Source organism: Rhinolophus sinicus, linkage group LG04, assembly GCF_036562045.2.
Source record: "Rhinolophus sinicus isolate RSC01 linkage group LG04, ASM3656204v1, whole genome shotgun sequence".
Taxonomy (NCBI): domain Eukaryota; kingdom Metazoa; phylum Chordata; class Mammalia; order Chiroptera; family Rhinolophidae; genus Rhinolophus; species Rhinolophus sinicus.
In genome coordinates, this window is record NC_133754.1 from 108909527 (window position 1) to 108922419 (window position 12893).

General features: G+C 37.2%; 1 protein-coding gene across 6 annotated transcripts in view; it reads left to right on the top strand.

Annotated features, from left to right (window-relative positions):
- The window catches only part of AUH (AU RNA binding methylglutaconyl-CoA hydratase), a 165452-nt gene that overhangs the window by 41101 nt on the left and 111458 nt on the right, over positions 1 to 12893 (top strand). For 5 of the 6 annotated variants that reach the window (XM_019713877.2, XM_074330193.1, XM_074330195.1 and 2 more), the window contains one exon: positions 10643 to 10729. The exons of the other annotated variant lie outside the window; for it this stretch is intronic. In XM_019713877.2, the coding sequence (XP_019569436.2) occupies positions 10643 to 10729 (87 nt within the window). The remainder of the gene's footprint in view (positions 1 to 10642; positions 10730 to 12893) is intronic. 6 annotated transcript variants of the gene reach the window in all.

Here is a 12893-nt window from a genome sequence, read left to right on the forward strand (position 1 = left end):
GAAATCTGGAATCAGTTTTTCTAAAAGTGTGTGTTCCAGGTTATGCATTGTCAGTTGAACAGTTTTATTCAAATGATACAGCTCTTTTTACATGTGTGTATGTATGTAAGTATATATACATGTATGTATGTATTTGTAGGTATGTGTGTACATATAGGTGCACATACCAAGGGAAAAAATAAAAATATGGGGTTGCTATGTTTACATTTTGCCTAAAGTTTCTAATAAATTTGCTTTTTAACAATCTTATTTTTCTGTAAATTATTTATAAAATAATCTAAATAAAATAAATAAAATACAAAGGGCCTGTTGGCCCCAGCTGATAAAAGGTATTGATTATTTTTACTGGTTTACTGAGGGTTAATGTAATGTACCTGTGTGGATAATTGTTCTCAACAGTTGGTGAGTGCATTTCTTTCAAGCACACATGGAATATTTATGAAAATTAACCATCTGCTTGGCTATAAAACCTGCAGATTTCAAAGGCTGCGTTCTGTGACTACAGGCAGTTAAGATAGAAGTTATTTACAAAAAGGTAATTAGAAAAAGTCCCCTACATGGGGAAATTTAAAGTAACTTCTATAGAACTTACAGCTCAACAAAGGAATCTTAACGGAAATTAGAACATATTCAGAATTAAAGTCTAACAAAATCTTTACAAGTTGTATAATATAGTTACGATTGTATTTTAGGAAAGAGTAAAAACTCAAAATGAATAAGAAAGCCAGCTTGAGAAATGACAACAGTAGCTACAGAATAAACACAAATAGGGTAAAGAAAGGAAATGAAGCTGAGCGTAAACTTATGACATGGAAAACACCCAGTAAATAGTGAGGTTAATAAAGCCCAAAGCTGGTTCTTTGAAAAGGCAAAACTTCTGGCAAGATTAGTCAGGGTGAGGGAAAAAATAAACAGTGTTCAGATTGAAAAAGGAAGCCATAGGTATAAATTCCACAGAGATTAAACTGGTAAAATAAGAGTAACCGATGCCAGTACGTTTGAAATCTTAGGTGGAATAGATAAATTATTGGAAAATAAAAATCAGAAGTGACTTAGAACTAGAAAACTTAACTAATCCCAGAACAGTGAAAACACCTGGCCACGATGACCTCCGAGGAACATTCTGTCCATGGAATGGATAATTCCAACGTTAGTACATTCTTCGAGAAAATGAAAAAAGGAAGATCCTTTCCCAGTTTCTGTTGTGAGGCTGGGATAACCCTGCTACAGCCACTGTGCAAGGGCAGTGCAGAAAGGATAACAGCAGACTTCTCTGGTCTTAGGGGGACACGGGGCGCCCGCTCAATCGGGTGATTCTTACAGATTGAGCTGCTTGGAAATCCTTGATTATCCTGACCTGATGTTTGGGTTGAATGGAGAGAATAAAAGCCTGTTTGGAGTGGGAGCAAGAAAGACCAGGATGCTTGGGTTGATGACAGCACGTGCACGTAAACTGGACCAATTTAGAAGTGACTTTGATTAATGTGCAGTAACGACCTACAAATTCGTGAAGCATTTATCTTTACTACAGAGAAAAAGGCAGCTTAAAGCTACCATTTCTCATCCATCGGTGGGCAAAACTTACAAAGTGTGACAGTGCCAGGCCCTGGTGATAAAGTGGAGCAGTACACTGGCGGCAGTGTATAGAGGTGGTAATACTTTGGAAACCAACTTGGTAATGACTTTTAAAGGTTGTCATTTGCATTCAGTCTGACCCGTTAGCTACACACTCTGAGGGAAATGGCTTGACACGGTGGATCCTTCAGACTGAGGCTGGCATCCCAGGCATTCTGGAGGTGCAGGTAGTCGTGAGCATGTCGCTGACACACAGCTTCTTTGTGCTCGCCTGTGAAGCTGCATGCTGACCTGCAGCTTACCATTGCTGGGTACTGTCTTCCCTGCATAGTTGCCCTTTTGTTTTCCGAGTCAGTCCTGGTCTTTCTTTGCTTCCTTCCTCCAAGGAAGGGAAAAAAGCTTCTGAATTGCCAAAAAAGAGGTTTTTTGAAATACCAATGTTGAGAATTTCAATTGGAATCCTATTCGTATTCTGATAGTTTCCAGTTCTTTGCTTTCAGCGTAATTTAAAGACAACTTCATAGAGTTGTTAAATGCTTCTTGATTACTGCATGATTTTTTTTTTTTTTTTTTTTTTTTGAGGAGTTGGCGCTAAAGGAATTCAAAGAATTGGGTGACATTGTTAAACTAAAACTCCTTTGTTTATGTGTAAAAGTTTTCTCAGCATGAATAAAATTGATAATAAACCTTGCCTCATTATTAGCAATAAATTAGCATAAATAGCAATAAATTATTTTCATGCATGGATATAGGAAATAGTGGAGTGAGGGGAGATAATCCCATCTATCCCACTCAGCTACATCTCCAGTAGTTTACATTTAATGTCTAATATAGTTATCATATTTGCAGTATATTTATGCTTCAGTCAGTTATGTGCTAATAATAGTTGTAATGAAAAGTCAGTCCAGAGGAAAACTTTTTTCTTTTTTTTTTTAACTATTATTAGTTTTTAAATTGTATTGGGGAATATTGGGGAACAGTGTGTTTCTCCAGGGCTCATCAGCTCCAAGTCGTCCTTCAATCTAGTTGTGGAGGGCGCAGCTCAGCTCCAAATCCAGTTGCCATTTTCAGTCTTCAGTTGCAGGGGGCCCACGCCCCCACCATCCCATGTGGGAATTGAAGTGGCAACCTTGTTGTTAAGAGCTCCTGGAAGCTCAGTGGCAGCTTATTATCTTCAGTCTAGTTGTGCAGGGCGCAGCTCACTGGCCCATGTGGGAGTCGAACCAGCAATCCTGTTTAGAGCTTGTGCTCTAACCATCTGAGCCATCCGGCTGCCCCTAGAGGGAAACTTTTAAATTTAGTATTTTATAGAGGGAAACTTTTACACTTAGTATTTTATAGTTACAGGGAGTTTAATAAATTAATTTATGTACATATTTTGTTGCAAAGAAATGCGACAGAATGATCAATAAAAGGTTTTTAAGCATAAACACTGATTACATCAGAGGGAAAAAATGATAGGAAAGTGGAGTTGAAGTACCAGTTCTTAAAATAAATGCTGTAATGTTTCTTATTGTAAAACAGCAACAATTTGTTGGTATGTTTTAGACATTGATTTAGAGAATCAAATACTGTGGGTATGCAGATTCCACTAGATACATTTACAATGATATATATATAGTTGTATTTTAAGATGCCAGTTTTTACAGTGCACTGCAATCCTTACAACTATTTAAACTTAAATGATGAAAATTTTTAGATGTCAGTATAAAAATGTCCAAGGGAGCTGTGGGGACAGAGCCCCAGAAAGTAGTTTAACAGGCTCTCGGCCTCATGTGGAGGGGTGCTGGCTCGGGTAGTAGATGGCCGTCACCTGTGGCTGATTGGCCGTCAGCTGTAGCTGGTTAGCCGGTTGGCCGCTGATATAACTGCTGCGGCTACGGAGGAGAGCCGGGGAGAGTAGAGAAGCAGGGTCGAGGAGAGTGGAGGAGAGTCGTCGGTCGTTTGGCAGAAAAACGGACAGCCGGTCGCGCGTCCGGTGAACCCAGCCTCCAGTGAGACCGTGGTGGTATGACTCCCCTACCTATGGCTCCGTGGGTGTTCCTTTTTGGCCTCACCATATCCTGCATTCTTGTGTGGGGAGCGGGAGCAGAGAACCCGCAGGCCGCCCGCAGGACAGGAGCCCATCATTTTTCAAAAATTTTCTTAGCAGTAGTGGGAACAAACCAAGGTTGAAGACCATTGGCCTAAAACATTAGCTCTCAAGGGGGATGATAGCAGTCACTGTGGAGCACAGTGGAATTTCGGGTTGTCACAGTGATTGAGGGTCTTGCGGGTCATTTGGTTAATTAGGGACCTAGGAAGCTAGACATCCTGCAGTGTACAACAAAGAATATAATCGCCGCTTCCCATAACTTTTCTCAAGTCCCACTGGACTAGTCCACTGCAGATGTAAATAAGTAGAAATTTAATACAGAATAATCAAGTGTTTATAAAAGGAGTAAGGAGTTTATTAAAAAAAAAATCCTAGGAATTTTAGGAGAGGGCCATTTTAGTGGGCAATATTTAAATGAAATAAGTAAATTCACTTATTTTCATGATTTGCAAATTCTTTTGGCTATATTTCATGTATAATTAAGTTATCTGCTAGTAAAGACAGTTTTATTTTTCCCCATCTGATCCTTACAACTTTAAAATATTTCTTATTACACTGATATGCACTGTCTTTAAAATTGATCAGAAAACACCCAGGTCTCATTCTTGATCTCTGGGAGGAAGCTTTCCGTAATTGACCATTAAAAGTGATGTTAACTATAGGTATTTTATAGTTATTCTTTATCAGTTTAAAAAGATTATTTTTTCCCTAGATTGCTGTGAATTTTCAACTAAGAATGGTGTTGATTAGATATGACATGAAAAGCAGAAATGATAAAAGAAAAAATTGATAAATTGGACTTCATTAAAATAAAAATTTCAAAAAAACCATCAAGATAATGAAAAGATAAGCCACATGTGGGGAGAAAATATTTGTAAACCATATTTCTGAGAAAGGACTTTTATCTAAACTATAATTCTTACAACTCAGTAAGAAGAAAACAAATTTTTCAGTAAAATAATGAGCAAAAAAGATTTGAGTAAACATTTCTGCAAAGAAGTTGTATGAATGGCCAATAAACACCTGAAAAGATGCTTAACCTCATTAGTCATTAGGGAAATGCAAAATTAAAACCTTGGTGGATACCATTTCCACCCACTTAAATGGCTGTCATCAAAAAGACAGACTAGTGTTGGTGACTGTAGGACAACGGAGACCTTTAGGTACTGCTGATGGGAATGGAAAGGGGTGCAGCCACTGTGGAAAACAGTGGCAATTCTTTCTTTTAAATTCAAGTTAAATAGCAATTTACAGCATGACCAAGCAATTCTGCTCTTAGGTGTCTACCTGAGGGACAAATGAAAACATTTATCTACACAAAGATTTCATGGATGAACCTGAAAAATATTTTGCGGTGTGTAGGAAAGACACAAAAGGCCATATAGAGTCACGAGCCACTTAACGACTGGAATAGTTCTGAGAAACACAGCATTAGGTGATTTTGTTGTGTGAACAACATAGAGTGCACTTACACACACCCATGGTAGGTGGTACAGCTTATTTCTGTAATTATGTGTGTTGTACTTTTATAGGCCTGGCTGAGCAGTAGGGCGGCTTACACCAGCAGCACCGCACAGGGCTGGTGTGTTGTGCTAAGGCGGATTTTTCAGCTCCATTGTAATCTTATGGGAGCGACATGTGGTTCATTGTTGAGCCAAACATCCTTATGCGGTGCATGACTGTTACATGAGTTTATTTATGTGAAAGTCCAGAAAAGGCAAAGTTATAGGAAAATAGATAAGTGTTTGCCTGGGGCTAGAGTTGGGAACAGAGAGTGGACTGCAAGTGGGTATGAGGATCTTTTTGTGATAATGGAAATATTCTAAAATTGGATTGTACAACTGTCAATTTACTCAAAATTGAATCGCATACTTAAAATGACTGAATTTTATTTTATGTAAATTACACTTCAATGAAGATGTTAAAGAATGTTTGAATTTTATCAACTGCTTTTTCTACACCTATCGAAAATTTATATTATTTTCACTTGTATTCAATTTTATAAATTAGAAAAATTTAATATTAAACCATTCTCAAATCTTGGACTAAATGTAACTTGGTCCTGATATATTTTATGTTACTAGTAGGTATGATTTACTAATATTTTGTTTAGGTGTTTTTGAGACGAGGTTTATGAGAAAGATTTTGGCCTGACATGTTTTTTTCTCATAATGTTCTTATCAAATTTTTGTTTTGCTGTTCTCCATGTAAGTGTAGGATTAATGTTAAATGTTTTTTCATTATATATTTGGAAAATTTTTTTGTTGGAGCCATATTAACATGCAGGTTTTTTTGTAGGAAGTTTTTAATTACATATTTCTTCAATATGTATTTGTGTTTTCATATTTTCTGTTTGTCGGTTTTAACAAGTTCTAGGAATTTTTCCATTTCATGTACCTTTTTAAATTTAATAATATACTCTTGTTTAAGTGTCTGTAATGCCTTTAATATTGTTCCTTCTTTTCATTCTTGATATTGGGATTTGTGCCTTCTCTGATTTTCCATGACCAATAATGCTAAAAGGTTCAGCATTTATTTTTAGAACCGACTTGTTTGATTTTTCTGTTTTGCTCATTTGTTTTCTGTTTAAAAAGAAAAATTGCTTCTATTTTTACTATTGTTTTTCTTCTACTTTGGGATTAATTTTTTCCTATTTCTGGATAGGGATATCCAAAAAGGATATTTGCTTGCTTGCTTGCTTTATTGGTTACTGTGTGGGGTCTGTTAAAATCCACTGGGATTGTAGATGTGTCAGTTTCTTTTTCGTTTTTTGTTTTTGGTTCTGTCAGTTTTTGCTTTATATGTTTTGGTTCTGTCTTATTTTATGCATTCCAGTTTTGAATGCTTAGGACTTTTTCAGCGAATCATTATATTTATTATTATAAAATGACTCTCTAGCATTAGTGATGTTTCTGGCCTTAGGTCTCTTTTGTCAGATATTAAGATGATTGACAAGTTTCCTTTTGGTTAGTGTTTGCTTGTTTTTTACCCTTTTATTTTAACCATTCTGTACCCTTATATTTTAAGGTATGTCTCTCGTAAGCATTATACAATGATTTTAAATTCTACTCATAATCTTACACCTGCAGAATTCCCTGTAGTGTATTTTTCATTGTAGGCCTGTTGGTGACAAATTTGGTGTGTGTGTGTGTGTGTGTGTGTGTGTGTGTGTAAAATGTCTATTTCACCATCATTTTTGAAGGATGGGTTTGCTTAATCTAGAATTCCAGATTGGCAATTATTTTCTTTCTCCACTTTAAAAATAGCATCTATTTTCTGTTGAGAAGTCAGCTTAATGTCTTAATTGTTTTTTGGCAGCTTCTAAGATTTTCTTTCTGCAAACTTGAAACCATGGTTTTAAGTTTTTCTGAGTTTGGTTTGTAGCAGTTGGTCTTGGTATGATTTTCTTTGTGTTTATCCTGTTTTACATTTAACCTTCAGAGGTCTTGACTGAAAGCATGAGATGTTCGTCTTTGGTAAGCCCTGAGGTCCAATTTCGTCTCCCATTTCTATGAGATTGTTTAGAAACTTATATTTGCTTTGAAGCCCTTGTATATCAGCTGGCTGGCTTAGTAGTTCTGCACTGCCTTTACATATTTCATCCAGTGTTTCCTGGAAGAATTGGTCTACTAATAAGCTATGCTGTAAAAGCTGGCAATGAAAGTCCATGCAAGCACTTTTTTTTTTTTTTTTTAAAGATGAGCAGTATTACAGAGTTATTATTACTGATGGGATTGATTCTCTAAAGAGGGATACTATTGACGATGCCAGCCAGGAGAAGCTTAATTGCTGAAGTGATGTCCCTGAGGAGACAGAAGGGATAGAATCTAGTGCATAAGGGGGCAGTTGGCCTCCATTGTGAATTAGTCCATCCGTAGTAACAGGAGGGTGTGGGGACAGAGCCCCAGAGAGTAGTTTACAGGCTCTCGGCCTCACGTGAAGGGGTACTGGCTCGGGTGGTGAATGGCCGTTGGCTGTGGCTGATTGGCCTTCGGCTGTGGCCGGTTAGCCAATTGGCGGCTGGTATAACTGCTGCGGCTACGAAGGACTGCCGATGATTGCTGAGGAGCCGAGCAGAGCCGAGGAGAGCGGAAGAGGAGAGCTGAGAGAGAGGAACAGAGGAGAGAATGGAGAAGAGTCGTCGGTCAGTCGGTTGGTGGAAAAGCGGACGGCGGGTCGGCGTCCGGTGGGCCCAGCCTCCAGTGAGACCGCGGTGGTATGGCTCCCCTACCTATGGCTCCGTGGGTGGTCCTTGTTGGCCTCACCGTATCCTGCGTTCTTATGTGGGGAGCGGGACCAGAGACCCCGCAGGCCGCCCCGCACGACACATGGCGCAGCGAGCAGGGTCTCCCGCATGACAGAGGGTAAGGCAAAGTATGTGGGTTCAAATCCTGGTAGTTTTGGTGGTGTGCACTGGTGGAATTCCTTTCCTGAATGCTTTCGTTTTCTTAGTAAGTTGGCATCAGGATTGGATAGGAAGTTGAGCTTTGAGGGGAGAGGGAAGTTACAAAATGGTCTGTAGATGAATAGGAACAGATGGAGTAGGGAAATACAGTAGGATTGCCAGGCAACATAAGGACTCACCTGAAGTGAGTAGTCATGGACTGAGAGGGTTTACAATATAAAAAGTACATCTTAACTTTTTAAAAAGTGATTTTAAAAAGTAAAAGGAACGAGAAATACTTGGCCTCGAATAAAACTTTGGATGCTTTTAAATAAAAAATTTGTGATCACAGAAGGAACAGCGGTGAAACTACATTTTTAGGTTCTGAATGTTTGAAATTGCAGGTTATTGTTTCCAAGGTGAAAACAAAAAGGATATTAAAAATTCTCTAAAGTAGTCTCAAGGGCACAATACAAACGTTTAACATTACACGAAGAACGGTAACTATTTCTAAAATAAACCTTAAATCCCGAAGAAGTCCCATACTGATGTGTGCATAAAGCTGCACTCAGCAACCAGAGTCCATCTTGCAAACCTCACTGCAGGGACCGGTGGGCATTGAACACGCTGCATGTGTCGAGACCAAGCCCTGAGTCCCGCTAGCTCCTGGTCTGGCTTCCAGGAGCCTACTCTCTAATCTGAGTGGTTTCAAAGCATGCTGTGTGGTCATGGAGTCAGAATATTGGCGAATGCCCCCGTCACAGCACTGGTTGTTGGTGTGTGGGAGGGCACCCTGCCGTTCCAGGGGCTCCTTCAGGACTGCTCATCCCGAGCCCTGTCTGTCTTCTCTTCATCACTTTGGCTCCTCACATCTATTCCCCTCACCCATATTGTACCACATTTAGCTGCTTTTACTAACCCATATGTATCAGCCAACATACACTAAACGATATTTTGTTTTCTCAGTTTAAAATTATGTTCTCATTGTTAAATGGCAGTGAGCTGAACCATTATTTCTTTTAACAAATACATCTTTCTAGTTTAGAAATTTTTGCCCTTACTATTTTTTCCATACTAAATTTTAATTCTTTATGGAAAAATTAATTATGATGACATATATCAGGTATCCAAAAACATTTAACGACTAACATTGAATACCTGCCACCTAATTTAAGCAGTACAGTACTATAACTAAGATTGAAGACCTCTGTGACCATTGCCTGTCACATCTCTCTTCCCCCAGGTCACCACCAATTGAATTTGGTACTTATCATTTCCATGCATGTTTTACATCCCTAAATAGCATTCTTGTGTAAAAACTTATGTAAATGGTTATTATACTGTGTTCTTTCTGTAATTATATATAAGTGTATATAATTATGTCCTTCACTTTTATACTTACCCATATTTGTACTCTTAATTCCTTCATTTACATGCTACACATGTAACATTCCATTGTACAATATCTTCCAGTTTTATTAATAACCCTTTTGATCGATATTTAGGTTATTGCTATTTTATAGCAAAAAATAGTAAGTTTTTGCTATTTTATATATGTTGCATTGAATGTTCTTGTTCGTATATCCTTGGGCATGTGTTTGAGAGACTTTCTAGGATATATGTTTATAGAACGGATGGGTTGCAGGGTTTGTGCTTTTTCAACTACTGTTGTCACTTCCACAGGAAGTGTGTGGGCTCAGATTATCCTAGCTTCAGCTGGTAATTGATTAATTTATAATGGAGTAATGATTAATGATTAGTCATGACTACTTTATAATGGGCTAATAAGAGAGTAAGTAGCTGAGTGTGTACCTTCTCTGCTGTAATTTTACATGATTTTCTATTTGTTTGTTTAGTTAAATGGGGACCTACCTTCTCAGATAGTTTAATTTTATTAAAAAGAATGTCTTTGTTGAGCCACACAGAGTAAATGATTCCTTAAATAATTTTTTGTGTTTATTTTTCTGTGTTCCAAAGTTACGATTCCATGATAAACTCATAATTATGATGTTGACAGTTCATGCTTTTAAGCCAGTGATTCTCAAATGGGATCTGCAGTCACCAAGGCAGGCATCAATGAAATGATTTTCACAGCAGTAAGGCGTGACTTGCCCTTTTCACTGGGTTTGACATTTGCACTGATGGGGCAAAAGCAGTTGTGGGCAAAATTGCCAACATCTTTGCAAGAACCAAGGAAGTGGCATCAGTCTGCAGTTATTTATGTTAATCAACATGAATGGGTTTATATGTATTATTAAATGAATAAATATTTAAATATTTGTAGTTTCAGTTTCTAATAGAGGAACTATTAACACATATAATCTAAACGAAGTCTCCTACTCTTAAGAGTTTAACCGGGTCCTGAGACCACAGCATTTGAGAACCACTACTTTAAGCACATGGTAGATGTGTGAACAATATGTTGTTATTCCTGATGCTGGTCTTTGAGAAGGAAAATGTAGGTAGTATAATTTCTTAAACAGATAAATTCAGTCACTTTTCATGTTATTTATGAATTTTAAATACAATTTCAATTTGTTATATTAAAATTTTGTTTATAACTAGATTTATAAATAAATACTTTGCAGGTGCTGACCTTAAGGAAAGAGTCAAAATGAATCCCAGTGAAGTTGGTCCTTTTGTCTCCAAAATAAGAGCAGTGATTAATGAAATGGGTAAGCACAATTAAATTCTCGTTTTAACACACTGAAGATGACGTTAAATGTCAGATTTAAAAAGTTACACATTGTTTTTATACGTAAAATTTGGCCAAAATATTTACATAACTAGATAATCATGATCTATAGTTGGTTGTTGTAAAATAGGTGTGATATATTTGATTTGAAAATTTGTAAAAAATATTTTATAACTAAAGAGGCCTCCTATGTACAATTGCATGGCATATGAAGATAGTTATTAGAAAACGAAGAATAATTTGGCATAAGTTTTTAACTGAAAGTATATCTGTTAAGTAATTGCATACACAAACATTTTGAGATTTGGAATTTTTTTGTTTCTTACATAAATAGGATTGTACTATTTCCTTAGAATTATCGATTTGTATATAATATTTCTATCAGTACACATCAATCTACTTTATCATTAATACTTTTTAATATATTGCTGAATAGTAATCCACAGCATAGTTTTATCCAAAAATTTAAATTATTTATTCGTTTTAAAACTGTTTTCTATATTACTGAAATTTTTATTGTTATTATTTATAAACAAGTAGTGAATATCTGTGTACCAAGTCTTTCAGAACATTAGTATGTGTATTTATAGGATGGATTCCTAAACATGGAATTACAGTTCTAAGTATCATCCGTTCATTTTACATTTTAATGAATCCTACCAGATTATCTTCCCAGAAGATTATAATAATTTATATTCCATCATTTATTTTTCTAGAGCAGTTTCAGTTCACACCAAAATTGAGGATAAGGTACAAAGATTTCTCTTGTCCTCCTGCTTCCACACATGCTCAGCCTCCCCCACTATCACCACCCCACCAGGACAGTGCATTTGTTAACAGTTGATGACCCTACACTGACATGTCATCATCACCCAGAGTCCATAGTTTACAGTGGGGTTCACTCTTGGTGTTGGACATTGTATGGGTTTGAATAAATGTAAAATGACATGTACCATCATTATAGTGTCATACAGAGTATTTTTACTACCCTAAAAATCTTCTGTGCTTGGCCTAGTCTCCTCTCTCCCCTCTCGGGCTACTTTCTAGTGTCCCCATAATTTTACATTAATAGAATGTCATGTAGTTGGTTGGAACCATACATTTTTGTAGCCTTTTCCACTTGGCTTCTTTCACTTAGTAACATGCATTAACATTTTCTTCATGTCCTTCATGCCTTGATACCTATTTTTTTTGCGCCGAATAATAGTCCCTTATTTGGATGTACCACCATTTATTTATCTATTCACCTACTAGAGGATGTCCTGGTTGCTTCCAGGTATTAGCAGTTATGAATAAAGTTGCTGTAAACATCCGTGTGTAGTTTTTTGTGTGGATGTAGTTTTCACTTCCTTTGGGTAAATAGCGAGGAGCACAGTGGCTAGATCACATGGTAAGAATCTGTTTAGTTTTGTAAACCCTGCCTGTCTTCCACAGGGGACGTACCATCTGCATTCCCCCCTGTAATAGTGAGACTCACAGTTACTCCACATCCTTGTCAGCATTTGGTGGTGCCAGTGGTCCCGATTTTGGCCTCTCTAATAAGTGTCGTAGTGGGGTCTCGTTGTTTTCATTTGTATTTCCCTGATGTCATATGACGTTGAGCATTTTTTCATATGCTTATTTTGCCATCTGTATGTTCTTTGGTGAGGTATCTGTTAAGGCCTTTGGCCTAGTTTTTAATTGAGTTGCTTGTTTTCTTATTGTTGAGTTTTAAAGAGTTCTTTGTATATTTTCGATCATAGTCCTTTATCACATGTGTCTTTTGCAAATATTTTTTCCTCAGTCTGTGGCTTGTCTTTTCATTTTCTTGACTTTATCTTTTGCAGAGCAGTTTTTTCATTTTAATGAAGTCCAGTATATCCTTTATTTCTTTCCTGGATTGTGCCTTTTATGTTGTACATTAGTTCCTCCCTTGTTTGCAGTTTCTCTTTTTGTGGTTTCACTGACCTGTGCTCAACCAGGGTCTAAAAATATTAAATGGAAAACTCCAGAAATGAGCAATTCATAAATTTTAAATTGCACTATTCTGAGTGGAGTGATGAAATCTTATACCATCCCACTCCGTCCCACCTGGGACGTGAATCATCCCTTTGTCCAGTGTATCCATGCTATATAGGCCATCTGCCTGTTAGTCACATAGTGTC